The following is a 14,918-nucleotide window of genomic DNA, read 5'->3' as shown; positions in this document are numbered from 1 at the left end:
TCCTTCCATCATTTCCCTTCTTTCCTTCTTTCACTTGCTGTTTTCCATCTTTACAATTACTACTTTTTCAGTAGTATAGCTTAGTTTAAACTCGTGGTATACTCTGATTTTTCCTTCCTAGTCTCGAACATCCCTGTCCTGGAGCAACACACACATACAAGATCCATCAACCTCATTAATACATAAAGTATACACCTACACAAAGGTGAGACCATGAAAGACTGGTTTTGTATTCCAAATATAAATGTATTGTGAGCAACATAAAATGTAAAACACTCTTTAAAACTCTGGTGGAGTATCTCTCTTCAGAAGCAGGAAAATATTATAATGAAATCTGCTTAATAGAATTTAATAACTAGTTCAACTATTTTATATGTAAAGACTCTGACCCTCTGAGGAATTCCTAAAAAAAAAGAGAGAGAGAATAAAATAGAAGAAAAATTTGTGATATTTCAGCACCTTGTTTAAAGTTTAACCCTGCATTGTATAAATGTGTAACACACAAAGCACCACTTTACTCCATTTGATGTTTTTCGAAGCCCACCTGAGCCTGCTTGGGAAAGAAATCCATGATCAAAAATGTCCAAAATCCACTTCTGCAGTTCAGAGTCCTGCTGCACTTCTGAGTCAAGTCAATGGTTCCTTGCAGAAATGTGGAAATGCTCTGTAAAAGGTATTACATTTTGCAAATACAGGATATGTTATAATAATTTAAATAAAATTGAATATGTGTTTTCCGATTCAAAATTTCTTGCTAAACATGCACATTTTCTTTGTTGAAATTTAAAGAAGAGGAAGGTAAACATTACATGGTAAGATGCGGGACAGATTCTGAAACAAGTTTAAGGGTGTTGGAAAGGAGGCTTTGACTGATGGTAGAACTCTGGATTCAGGAGGAGCAGTGTGATTATCTTAGTCTCTTAGTTACACACTGACTAAAATTAGACTTTATTTTGCTGTTGATTTTTTTGGTGCAACATTTAACACATTGGAGCTTTCATCGAGTGGTATTTTCATCACATTTAGGCTCTTGTTGGTGGTGTATTGCATACTGTTCCATAACCTGCAATGACTGTACAGTACCTGATACGGCAGTTGTTTTGCAGTAAAAAAAAACCTGATCAATGTCTGCAATTTTTGTCCAACCTTTCTTTCTATCAGCCAATCCCTTCAGCTGCAGCTCTGTCAGCCTACGAAACAAACAAACAAACAAAAAATAAATAAATAAAAAAAATAATAATAATATATATATATATGCAAACACAATAACTTTATGTGGATGCAGTGAAGAAAAACTCTGTTGTCTTTGTGAAGGAGAAACGGACCTCACACAGCAGTGAAAGAGGGCCATCTGCCTTTATGCAGTGTGGTAGTCCCTCCACATACACATCCCACCTGTAAAGAGTTTAGAATGTATCTGCCATTTTATTTCACACAATGCAAATGTAATACATTTGCATTCTTAAACATTTTTTATAGATTGATGCATTTTAATGAATCTTGACAGAAAAATATCGTCTAATGTAACATAAACAAGGGTCGAGGAACTTTGTGTCTTAGTGTATTTCTGGATGTCCATCAGAGAAGTTAGAGCCTAATCTAGTATTTAGCAGGTGAGAGGCAGGGTACACCCTGGACATGTCACCAGTCCATCACAACATTTCTGAATATATAATACTGAAATGTGTAAAAGTTCTGAGCTCTTACCGAAAGTCTTCTTTATGCCACTGGTTCAGATGGTGCAGAAGGTCCTAATGGATCAAGACACCACAAATGGCTTTACATAAAGTAAGAGCACTTTTATTGTCTGGCCGTATTACTTCATTTATTTACTTTATTACATACCATATTAGACTGACAGGTAATTCTTTTTCTCAAAAAATAGTGTTAAATTGGATCTAAACACCCAATTTGAAGAAATCAAGCTTTAACTGAAAAGGGAGGCTGGAAAAATTTTAATCTGAGAAGTAACAAGTAACTAAAGCTTTCAGAAAAAAATGTAATTCGGTATCAAGTAAAAAACTGGAGACAAAAATATATATGGAAAAAGCAAAGTCAAAGTATCATACATTTGTACTCGCAGTACCTGTAGTACTTTAGTAAGTGTATGTAGTTATTATCCTAAGCTGGTCTTTTGTCCAAACAATTCCTTGAAATTGATAAAAATGGATTTGTACACAGATTCAAATATTTTTCAAAACTGATATTAGAAATTGTGGAGAAATGATACAATTACTGTTCATTCTACTCATATTCACGTCCTAAGTTTGTGCAAAGGATAGTCTTTTAGTACATGCTGAGGATGTCAGCTTGACATGGGGTCTTAGTGTTGTCCAGTAGAGAAATCATTACTTGATATCTCATCAGCCTTATCATGTCTCCTCACTGAGAGATGAATCAGAGAGCCAGGGTCAGGGAGGAACTGATAAAAAAGGTAACTCTGTCAGGTAATGGGCTGTTTTGTTAGTGAGCTTTATTAGTGGACCAAAAGCAGAAAAACTGCTCTTTACCTATCTTTATATCTGCTGAGATTGGGATAAGACAGAAGCCTTTCAGAGAGATAGAGGTTTATTTGAGCACAAATAAAGGCAGAGAGGGTGTTTGCTTCCTGAGCCTAAACTGGGAAGTGATTCCATGAGAGAGCGGCCTGAAAGGTGTAGGGAAATACATACAGAGAAAACACCCATCCAACATACATTTGTAAAAAAAAAATACATAAATAAAAAAGAGCAATAAGAATCATAAACAAGCCTCCAACACAAAAAGATCTCATCAACTTTTTTTTCTTTTAAATCAAATCAAACATACTAAAATATATGGATTTGGTTGATCTCAAATAATTTGAATCACAATTTGTTCCAGTTGAGAGAATAACTTCATGAACTGAGAGTAGCCTATACGTTTGACAAACTAGCTGTGAAAACCAACACAAAATACCACAACATTACAGAACAGGGAGCTGGTTTGTAGAACAATTGGACAGAAGAAATTCAAGGGTTTAAAAACTTGCATATTATCTTAAAAATTCTTATTTGTTTTATTTTTTTCTCACTTACCAATGATATAAAGAGATAGGTCATGACAAGGGACATACTTCCATATACTCTTTTTCAGACTCAAAATCAGAATTAGGTTTATTAGCCAAGTATGAACACATACAAGGAATTTTTTTTTTTTTTTTTTTTGCCAACAGATGTTGTCACAAGTAAAAAGTAATAAATGAAATAAAATAAGTAGGAAGTAATAAATAAAAACAGGCTTATATAGTGGTCTCTACTATATACAGAACAATATACAATACAAATTACAAATACAAACTAAATCAATATACACTATATGGCGGGGGTGGCCAACATCGGTTCTCGAGGGCCACAATCCTGCAGGTTTTCCAAATTTTCCTGCTACAGCACACCTGACTCAAATTAAATGGATCCAACAGCCTATAAGGATCTGCACAGGTCAGGTGTGTTGGAGCAGGGAAATTTGGAAAACCTGCAGGATTGTGGGTCTCGAGGATCAACACTGGCCACCCGTGCTATATGGAGTAGATGCAGTAGAGGAGTGGAGTATAATGAATCATGTGAGTGATGAGGTGCAATTGTGGATTGTGCATATAGTGTATAATAGCAGTTTATCTGTTCAATGAAATGACTGCAGTGGGAAAGAAGCTGTTCCGGTGTCTGTTAGTCTTGGTCTGCAGGGTTCTGAGGCTCCTACCAGACGGGAGCAGTTCAAAAAGACTGTGTGCAGGGTGAGAGGAGTACTTTAAGATGTTCCCTGGCCTTCTTTGAATCCTGGAGGAGTACTGTTCCTGAATAGAGGGCAGGGGGGTTCCAATGATGCACTCTGCAGTCCTCACAATGCGCATATGGTGCGCATATCAACTTGCTGTTGATATGCAGACTTGACACCATTCTGGATTAGACCGATGATGGTGGTGTCATCTGCAAACTTCAGGAGCTTCACAGAGGGGTCTGTGGAGGTGCAGTCATTGGCGCAGAGGGAGAAAAGCAGTGGAGAGAGTACACATCCCTGCGGAGCACCAGTGCTGATGGTATGGGTGTCCAAGGTGAACTGCCTCAGCCTCACCTGCTGGCTTCTGTCAGAAAGGAAGCTGAGGATCCAGTTACAGAGGGCGGGTGACACAGTCAGCTGGGACAGCTTGGTGCAGAGGAAGTGGGGGATGATGGTGTTGAATGCAGACCTGAAGTCCACAAACAGGATCCGTGCTTAGGTCCCAGGAAGAATCAGATGCTTCAGGATGTAACGCTGTCCACTGACCTGTTTGCCCAGTATGCAAACTGCAGGGGGTCCAGCAGGTTTCCTGTGAGGAACTTCAGATGGCCCAACACCCAGGACTCCATAACTACAGATATCAGAGCAAAACACGCCTGTAGTCATTCAGTCCTGTGATGGTGGGTTTCTTGGGGAGTGGAGTGATGGTGGAACGCTTGAAGCAGGAGGGGACTTCAGATTTTTGGACATAAAAAGTCTACTCAGATTATCTTAAGATTACTGTATGTCTGATGTCAACTTAGCTCATATGTCTTGATTTTATTTTTAATTTATTTACTAATTTTATCTATAACAAATAGCATCTATAACAAATCTTCACCAGCACAACTCATAATTGTGTGTAAACGTTGAGTTCAGTGTAGAGTAAGAACAAAGGTGGACTCGCTGCCACCATGTTTTCGTTTTTAAAACATGATGTCAAGAGGTAAACCAAACCAGTCTGATTCCCTACAGTCACCACCTGTTTGACACTTAATGGAATTTTCTTCCAGTGAGCTGGTGTCTCTGTCAGCTTTACCTCATTCTCTCTTCAAATGTTCCTCCTCTGAAAATACTAAACATATTTATGTTTAAACTTAACTGAGAATATGGAATCAGTTTAAACACAGATTTTCATTAAGAATATTTTCAATATCTGCCCCGACACCACAAATCATGCTTTTTCTCCCTCTTTAGTAGAGGATGTATTTAAGATTTGCTCCAGTCTTGGTATTAAATCATTCAAAGACCTATACATTTAGAAGTCCTTTGCTTCCTTCAGCCATTTGTCTAACAAATTCACATTTCCTAAAAACAATTTCTTTAGATACTAACAAATCTGTAGTTTTGCAATCAAAGCATGACATAATTTTCCTGGTTTGCCTAATACTTTACACACCCTTGGACACTGTTCTTGAGCTAACAAATAAGTAAAAGGAAGTTATTTCACATATTTATTCTCAAATTAATTTTCTCACCTTGGTTCATTTAAAATCTGGCCAAACAGCATGGGAGGTAAAATTTGGAGAAGAGATATCAGACGATCTTTGGAAAGATGCCCCTCGGAAATGAACATAAATTATCTATTTGTAAAAAGAATGGATTCATACCATTTAAAGTTCTGAATTACTTCCACTTAACTACGGAAACCGAGAGCAGCCAGGCTTGCATGTTTTTAAAACACAATTTTCACATGACATCGGGATAATTTATCTCATTATTTGCTGCACCATCAGAGGACCAACACAGGGAGACAAACATACAGTCAGACTGGCACTCATTTCTAAAGAAAATTTAGATGCTCAAGTCAACCAAATATGAATGTGTTTGGACTGTGGAAGGAAGCTGGGAGAGAACCCAGGCATAGCTGGGGAACATGCAAACTTCTGTTGTTAGTTTCCTATCTTAGTTTGGTACTCTGCAAATAACCCATAAGCTAACTTCATAACAGCAGTCCTACTTTACTACAAACCGTTAACTAAAAGTATAACATTATTCTGACAGAGTAAAGCTACACTTGATGTTCGTATCAGCTCTTTACGCTCTTTCACACTTCTCCTAAAGAGTGTGCATCTTATACTGGACTTATTGTAATGTGTTTGGGTAGAATTAGAATTAGATTAGCTGCTGTCAATGTCTTGTGTAAAAACATATGAAAAATAGATCAGCTATAGTTAAACTAGTTAAAAATGCTTGTATGTTGACACTTGATCATGTTTTTTATAAATGTAATCATTAATTTTTCATTACTTATTAATGATGACGTCATGACTAATAAATTTTAATGGGCTAAAAATCGCTTAAAATGTCCACCCCTAATACACACACACACTTACACACAAACCAATAGTGTGAAATAAATCCATAAAGCTCCAGTTGTCTTTTATTTAATTTTTATGCAGCCAGCAGGAAAACACGTTGATCAGGTTAAGTACAAGAGTCTGCAGAAATTGTTTACAATTCATTCAAGAGTGTTTTTACTCCTAGTCTCAGCCCCCACCCCTCCCAGCCAATCCCTGCTAGTGCTCAGCGTGTGCACAGTGTGTGCATGGAAAGCAGTTTGAAACACTCAAAACTAACTTTCAACTCCAGAAGACCAGAATCAGACTATAGCCAAAACTAACCTTCACCTGGAGTCAGACTGGGTTCTGCAGTCTTCATAAACATGCAAGTTATCTGTCTGGCACTATTCTCAAATTAAACTTAACCATAGCATTAATATGAATTGTTGCATTAATATGATAAGAGTATATGAAAATGATGAAAATGTAAATTTCCCATTACTTTAGTAGTAAATTAAAGATACATTAAAGAAAGCTTTGTGCCTCTACCTTAAGGTTATATGTACCATTAGCAATCAGTGATGATTTGTATCTTTAAAATTAAACAAAGGTCCACAGTAAGCACCCTGAGGAGCTTCTATGTACCGAGATCATTTTGAGAATTGTGGATTTAAATGTAAAATCTCCATTGCTCTATCTACAATGCAGTGAAGTCTATCAATCACCCGATTGACTATCAGAATTGAAGGCCCTCTGATGAAGGCTTTGTGTAATTTTATCTGTGATGTGAGCTGAATAAAAAACTCAAATGTGATTAATATTGTTTTCCTTTATTTGGATATTGAGATGTGTAATTTTTCTACAAGAATGTGCTTACTTGAAAAACTAAATCAGTTTTTCAGGATACTTTTGTCACAGCCTTTTTAAACCACAGTGTCTATTTTAGACCATTTCAGTAACAATATAAAGTTTTCAGAGCTGACATCACCCAATATTTTCCTTCCTCCTAACAAAATTAAAATGAAACAAATCAGTTTCAGGGCAATGTAAACATGACACAACCAGGACTCCCTGGATAGGCACTGACCAAAAACAAATCTGAATATCAGTTGCAATTAAGCCAAATTATCTGTCTATACATATTTTACTGTTAATAACTGGTCACAGTATAAACAACTACTTTATATTGTTAATGAAAATCAGCTAACAAGGCTCCACTCTTTCATGGTTAGATAGCCACACTATTTTCCACCTTCTCTGGATCCATGTACGTGTATGGCACTTCCAGATGCTCGTTTCTGGCTTTGATGGCTGTACTCAACACCTGAAGCTCTTTTTGAAACTCCTTTATCAAGTCACAGGGAGTTTTCTCACTGAAGTGGTCCTCAGGGTATTGGCCAAGAGGGACCTATTGAGATTAATGGCATATTTTATGTCGCATTAAAATGTAAATATTTACCAAACACAGTCTTTGTATCATGATGCAAAACTGGAAGAGATATGCATAGTTTCGGGCGGCTGTAAAATGTATGATTTTTACTTTGTAGCAGATACAGTAATTGGCACTATATATTTTGTGTGTGAGGTTTTTCCCACTTACAAAGTCACTGGACTGCTTGCTTAGCAGCCACACGGTCGCCATGCCCTGAACTGTTACATTCACATCTGGCAATGTCTTCAGAATCGTGTCCTCACTTGATTTCCCCTTTTCAGTTGGTGGAGGAAGTTTCAGAGAACTGGGGGTGTTTGGCATCCAGCCACCGTAGTCAAACTGCAGAAAAAAAAGGAAATATGATGAGCTATTGATCATACAGATATTACCTGGATTTAACTTTAAAGCAGCATGTTTTCAGTCAAATTAGAGATTGGCTCTGAAGGTGGTGGTTCCAGGCTGCTGCCAAGATCAACAAATTAAGTGGGACGACTTCATCTTAAGTTTTATACAGTCATAGATTCATAAAGGATTAATAATTTTGCAGTGAATTTAATTATTTGCATGCAAGTTGGCTAAGTAAACATACACACAAATCACAAAAAATATTAGATCAGTCAGACCAAGAAGTACTGATAGTTATTGTTTGCATTTTGTAAATACATTAAAGAGCTGCTAATGACTTTGTGTAAACCTCCTGGTTACCCTGAATCCATCCATTCATGCAAGTTAAGTCATCTAAATGACAAATATTCACCTGTCCAGAGTTCACAGCAGCATGCTGGGCTGACCCAGTGAAGATCACCATGGTAACAAACTTGACCAGCTCAGCCACAGTGGTAAATCTTTCTGGTATTCCTGAAAATGTAAATTACAAAAGAATAAATTAAAAACTGGTAATATTTTAGCACTTCATTGAAAGTTTAACTAATACTTGCATAATACAAATATGTAATGTGCACATAAAGCACCATTTTTCTCAAAACGTTTTCTCATAAAGTTGACATTTTTTTCAAAGCCCACCTGAGCCTGCTTGAGAAAGGAATCCATGTTCAAATATGTCCAAAATCCACTGCTGTAGTTCAGAGTCTTGCTGCACTTCTGAGTCATTCTTGTAGTGAAACTCGAGGATTCCCTGCACAAACCTTTGAGAAATGTGAAACACTCTGTCAACTAAATAGAATGAGCTCATTCACATTTATGAAAACAATTATGTTGTAAATTATGCTGTATGTACAGGGCATGTTTTTTTTTTTTTTTTTTTTTTTTTTTTTTTTTTTTTTTTTAAAGGAGGAATGTTACAGGGTTACAGACATTACAAGGTAAGATGCACTACAAATACTCGAACAAGTTTAAGGATGTTGGAAAGGTGATGTTAAACAACTGCAGAACTCTACATTCAGGTGGAGCAGTGTGGTTTTTCAGCCTAGGTGTGGAACAGAGAACAAGATTTCCCCCCTTGCTGACTTACTGAGGGGGCCATGGAAGTTTGATCATCCAGTCTATTTACCCAAATTTCCCTGAGGACTCTCCAAAGGGATTAATAAAGTATTTCTATTCTATTCTATTCTATTCTATGTGTCTTTTATGACTCTGCAGAAGACCAAATACCTTGTTTGAAGGATTCTATGGGGGTACCAGAGACACTGTTGTAACATATTGTGTCTCTGTACAGTATAACAGGTGAGTGATTCTTTTTAGTCAGGGATGAGTCCCTGCCTCAAGTGGGGTTTATGTATCTGACAATCTTGCTCCCAAGTAATGACAAATTGGAGTAGGAAATGAACAAAAGCACTGAACCTTCATCAACAGTAATGGGCGTGTTACACCAGTCCTTAGTTGTGAAAAAACTGAGCTAGGGAGAAAATCTTTAGATTTACTGGCCCACCTTCATTTCAACCTTCACTAATGGTCATGAGATTTGGTTAATGACCCAAAGAAAACGGTTGCCCCTCCATATCAAAAAGAGTCAGCTGAGACTCAGATGGACATCTGATTAGGGTGCTTCTAGGTTGTGTCCCTGTGGAAGCTTTTGAGCATGTTTAAGTGGGACAAAGGAGACCCATGACACACTTGAGGGAATATTCATCTCTTTTGGTTTGAGAAAGCCTCAGCAAACTATCTCAGAAAATGGATAATTGGATGGAATAAGGACAGAATCCATATACTTCTTAGTCATCTGTGATTACAAAAGAATTAGCCATACATGAATGGCTCTCTTATGGGAGCTACCTGTCAGCAGACATCAAATTTATAGGGCAGTGCAGAAAAATGGGAGCTATCATACCTGAGGATAATATCCCAGAGCCTGAGTCCATCATCTCTGTAGTAGTAGTTTGGCATGGATTCCATCCCGCGCTCAGCAATGTCCTCAGGGATACAGAGGGAGCTGTATGTGACTGAGGACAGGGATTTCCTCAGGATTGTGATCATACCCTCTCCACCTGAGGCTGAAAACTTAAGAAAAAAAATCTAATGGTTAAAGACAAATACGCTACAAGATATTGAAAAAGAATAAGTAATGTTTTCATACCTTTGTGAGAACACCATCCTCAGATATCAGAGTTCTTCGAGCTAGGAAGTTGATCTGCATTGTGTAGCGAGTGTGTGGTATGAGAAGCTGAGGAAAGAGTTCAGTTCAGATTAAGAAAATTCAAGAATTGTTCTATAAGTGCTTATATAAACATATCAACATGGTGGCTGGTAGCTTTAGTTACCTTGTAGAGAGGATGCACCATGGGGATGTTGCGCAGCAGTGACACTGCAAAAACCTCAGCCAGCAGGTGAGTGCGCAGCAGATGAGTGTTAAGCTGATGCTCACTGAAATCTGCACTTCTCACAAAAATCTTCGCCAGCAGCCAGTCGTACTCAGAATCCGTAGGTAGGAAGATTGGGTTGTCATCTGCTGGCTCCTGCTTCAGCTGCAGGAGAAGGAGGGAGCATGTGGGTCATTTACTATATTTGACTACAAGTAGATGTAAAAAAATATGAAGATTGTTTTTCATGGTTGATGTGTTTTTTTTCTAAAGCTAGTTTGATTTTTAAATCTTATAGTTTCTGGCATTTTTGTCACAATAACCATCCTGAATTCTGACAATAGCCTCGGTATATGTCAGTGTAAATCTCACCTGAATAGCAATGGGCATCAGTTTATCATCAGGGGTTTTCTGGAGCAGGACAAGTGGGGCCACAATGTACTGCTTCTTCCCATTGATAACGTTTGCTTGTGCTCCATCCATGCGCTTGTAGTCACACAGGAAGATGTTGCCTTTCTGTTTGAATGACATGTAAAATGAAGAAATAATATGACTGTCTAGATATTATATTTGCAATGTAATTGTGTAAAAGTATTAATTTGACTAAACATACATCTATGACATAGAGACAAAAATATATTTAATCCACTTCATTTTGATATGTGACATCACCTTCATCTCATCAGACAAGCTGCTCTGACCGTGGAGGAAGACCATCTTGTCAGTGACTGGAAAGTTTTTGGGCAGATCTGTACAACGACTGATCAGTATGGGGTTGACACCATTTAGATACTGGTAGCCAAAGAAAGCATTCTCTTTCCAGTGTCTTTGGACATATTCTGCAAAGGAAGCATGGTTTAACTTTATTGTGCATGAAATAAAACCCTTCATTTCCTTAATATCTGACTGAGTGTTAATCGGCAAGTTACCCAGAATTTTGAGTCACAGACAGAGTCACCACACAATGTTGTGATTATCTGCATTAGTGATCAGATTAAAAATAACAAAAATAACTGATTCTACAGTAACAGACAGACATACAAGCATGCACTTGCAAGGCAGTTCAGGCTGTGGAGTAAGAACAGGCACTGTTAAGTGCTTTTGATTCCCTGCAGTGTGTATAAAGAAAATCCAAAAGTCAAAGTCAAATTTATTTATAAAGCACATTTTAAAACAACCTCAGTTGACCAAAGTGCTGTACAAAGCAAAGCAGATAAAATGCCTGGATCATCATTCAAATAAAATAATATAAACCAATATATCTCATAAAAAATACAAGAATAAAATAATATAAAATTACCTTAAAATAACACAAAACACATAAAAACATAAACACAATATAAACTAAATTAAAATGCTCAAGCTGGAGGAAAAGCCAGTGTGTTTTTTTAATAATGATTTAAAATGCCCAATGCTCAGTGGAAGCATATCTAAGGAAAAAAAAAATTGGACCCAGAATGGAGCCCTGTGGGGCCCCACAACTAAGGTGATGGTGCTGAGGAAAACTGGTTCATACACACAGAAAAACTCCTGTCTGCCAGATAAAACTGGAACCACTTCAGGGCTATGCCTCTAATGCCAACAGTGTCAAGACAAGACAACAAGATTTGATGATCAACTGTATCGAAGGCTGATGTAAGATCTAGAAGAACCAGCAGCGGAGCTATCACATCAGCCGACATGAGCAGGTCATTAAAAACTCTCAGCGCTGCTGTTTCTGTGCTATGAAACCATTTAAAACCAGACTGAAATTTTTCAGAAATACAATTAAGATCAAGGTGACTGCAGCTGGTTATAAACGGACTTCTCTAAAATCTTTGACGAGAAAAGAAGTTTAGAGATTGGTCTGTAAGTTAAGAGAAAGGAGGTATCAAGACTCCTCTTTTTGATGAGAAGCTGCACAACAGCATGTTTGAAGGCAGCTGGAACACAGCCAGACCTCAAAGATTCATTAATGGAGTCAACAACACATGGCCCTATGCCATTGAAAACATCCTTAAAAAGCCAAAAAGGAACACTGTCCAGAGGACAGTTAGAGGGCCTTAAGTGTTTAACAATCTCAGCTAAAGATGAGAGAGACACCTGCTCAAAATGTTCAAAGATAAAAAGGAAAAATCAAGAAAATGGGTGATCTAAAAGAGAGCATGAAGGAGACCTGACTGAAGTGATCTTATTTCTAAAAAAAATGCAAGAAATCCATCACAGAGCATTTGAGAGGGTACAATGCTGCTGGACTCACATGGTTTTAAAACAGAGTTAAGAGTTTTAAAAAGGAACTGAGGTTTATTAGAATTATTCGATATAAGATTAGACAGAAAACTGGATTTGGCAGTTTTAACAGTCCTTTGGTATGCTCTTAAACTGTTGTGAACAATCTCTAAAGAGATTTGAAAATGATCTTTTTTTTTTTCTTTCAGCGCGACAGACATGTCTGTGTGCGTGGTTTCATTCAGCCATGGTTGTCATTGGTTTGGAACATTTGATTCTAAGAGGAGCTACTGAGTCCAAAACATCTATACAAGTTGTACTGATAACAGTTAGAAATTAATCACGATTTAAGTCATTACAGTATTTTTTAAGACAAAGTGCAGAGTTATTAAAAGCTGCAGAGAACTGAGATGCAGCAGAGGAATTAACTGTGCAGACACGGCGTTGCTGAGAGCGCGGTTTGACTGGAGGACAAGGGATCGTAACAGAAAATAAAAACACAAAATTATCTGAAATACTTGCGTCTAAGATCCCACTGACATATAAACTCAAGCCTAAGGACAATACTAAGTTCAATGAGTGAGTCATCTGGTGAGATGCACCTTAACTTTAACTTTAACTATAGCTTATAATAAGTTAATCATGGGTTTTTACTTCAGAAAATTGTTTAATATTGTGGTTTAATGCATACAGTTACATAACCTGACTGTACAGTACCTGATATGGCAGTTGTTTTGCAGCAAAACACCCGATCAATGTCGGCAATATCTGTCCAACTTTTCTTAGAATTAGCCAATCCCTTCAGCTGCAGCTCTGTCAGCCTACAGAGAGAGAGAGAAAAAAAAATAAATAAAAAAAACACACACACACACACACACACACACAAAAACTTAATGTGACATTTCATATCAATATATATCTTAGCGAAGAGACAAAAATGTGGACAGATATATGGCAATATGATTAAATGGACTTCACCCCGTGGATGCAGTGAAGAGAAACTCTGTGGTCTTGGTGAAGGAGAAACGGACCTCAGACGGCAGTGAATAAGGGTTATCAGCCTTCATGTAGTGGGGTAGTCCCTCCACATACACATCCCAGCTGTAAAAAGTTAAGAATCTTAGAAATCCTTTATTGTTTTATGCTGTTAATTTATCCTGAGACAACATTATCATGTTTTGTAGCATGTGCTTAAATAGGTGTGGAGGAGCTTTCTGTTATGGTAGCCAACGTTTCTAGATGTATAATAAAGGAATGCATCAGTTTGGAGCTCTTGCCGATAGTCTTCTTTACGCTGCTGAAGTTCCACCTCTCGACTGTATCTGCCAAGGTGATGGTCATCTTGAATGATTGTTAGAGCTGAAAAGGGAGGAAAAAAATATGTAAGCATAACAAGGACTGACGTATTTTGTAGCTAAGTTCAGTGTGTTAAAATGAAGTTGTCAAACCTGTTCCCTGTCTGAAGCGGTGCACCTCACTGTCATTGATCCAACGGTATATGGGAAAGTTATACACATCTCCCTCAGGAGATTTCACTTCCACTTTTGCAGGGAACCAAGAGTCTTCAGGAAACAGTGGAAGAGACTTTTTATCCACCTCTACCAGCACCAGTTTTCCAATGGAAGTGGGACAGGACACAGTGAAACTTGCTGTCTAGAATAATGACAAATGAGCACACAATTAAGTGTTAAAAAAAAAAAGTTTTTTTTTTTTTTTTTTTTTTTGCTTTTGACAACTTTGCAAGGCTGCACATATACTGTTACTAGATATAAAATTAAGTTTGTGTAAGTGAGAGGCAAATCTGAAGCATTCAATACATCTAAACATGGGGCCTGATCTTGCAGACTTACAGCGCCTTTGACAAATGCTGATGCTCCTCTTAAGCTTACGAGCCACTTGCGTTCACTCTCCCCATTCGTGCCCACCAGCTTGATGAAAACATTGTTAAAAGTGGTGGCACCAACGCGGTCAGAGGTGAATACAGTAACACAATAATTCACCATTTTCCCTCTTGAGAACAGATCAGTCCTGAGGGGGAGGGAGAGAAATGACCATTATCAGCAAAGTTGAGCCTGTAGATGAATATGTTGAATATGTTAAAAACCAATTTATTGCTGGTTTCAGTAAGACAGGCAACACCAAACGTTATTATGCTGATTAAATTAAGTTATTTTTGTTTTTCTTTTATACTTTCTTTAAGTTTTACCCCAGCTCACAGATTTTTTTATTACTATTATTTTTATGAAAACACCTCTCCTACCTCAGTTAGCAAGAACTCCTTTGAAGATCTTTCACCTTGATGGAGCACCTCTGATTTCTCTTTAAATACACAGTTTTGTGGGAGTGTGCTTTTTGGTGCCATTACACAACCCAGATGATGAAATGTTCAGCATGTCTGAACAACTATGATTTCCCTTGAAAAACAAACTTGCTTTTTGTCCAGGAAGCTCTGTTCTAACTGAATAT

The 14,918-nt window shown here is 37.5% G+C and overlaps 1 protein-coding gene across 1 annotated transcript; it reads right to left on the bottom strand.

The window, feature by feature from the left end:
• Positions 1-6,179: 6,179 nt before the first annotated feature.
• LOC121638988 (polyunsaturated fatty acid lipoxygenase ALOX15B-like) lies at positions 6,180-14,830 on the bottom strand. The gene is made up of 15 exons (XM_041984123.1): positions 14,713-14,830; positions 14,303-14,480; positions 13,901-14,105; positions 13,730-13,811; positions 13,431-13,553; positions 13,170-13,273; positions 10,917-11,083; positions 10,617-10,760; positions 10,206-10,409; positions 10,022-10,108; positions 9,776-9,945; positions 8,512-8,633; positions 8,246-8,346; positions 7,657-7,827; positions 6,180-7,464 (listed from the first exon to the last, which is right to left on the bottom strand). The coding sequence occupies exons 2-15, from the start codon at positions 14,453-14,455 to the stop codon at positions 7,285-7,287; spliced, it is 2,013 nt and encodes a 670-aa protein (XP_041840057.1). The 5' UTR covers positions 14,456-14,480; positions 14,713-14,830; the 3' UTR covers positions 6,180-7,284.
• Between the last annotated feature and the right edge of the window lie 88 nt (positions 14,831-14,918).

This window comes from Melanotaenia boesemani, chromosome 4 (genome assembly GCF_017639745.1).
Source record: "Melanotaenia boesemani isolate fMelBoe1 chromosome 4, fMelBoe1.pri, whole genome shotgun sequence".
Lineage (NCBI taxonomy): Eukaryota > Metazoa > Chordata > Actinopteri > Atheriniformes > Melanotaeniidae > Melanotaenia > Melanotaenia boesemani.
The sequence above is the reverse complement of the archived record's forward strand: the minus strand, read 5'-3'. Positions and strand labels throughout refer to the sequence as shown.

Excerpts from the sequence above, each read along its gene's own strand:
- LOC121638988 (XM_041984123.1), bottom strand. The coding sequence starts at position 14,455 with ATGGTGAATTATTGTGTTACTGTATTCACCTCTGACCGCGTTGGTGCC. Across the intron at positions 9,946-10,021 it reads AGGATGGTGTTCTCACAAAG|TTTTCAGCCTCAGGTGGAGA; the intron begins GTATGAAAACAT and ends TTTTTTCTTAAG. Across the intron at positions 7,465-7,656 it reads GCAAGCAGTCCAGTGACTTT|GTCCCTCTTGGCCAATACCC; the intron begins GTAAGTGGGAAA and ends TAATCTCAATAG.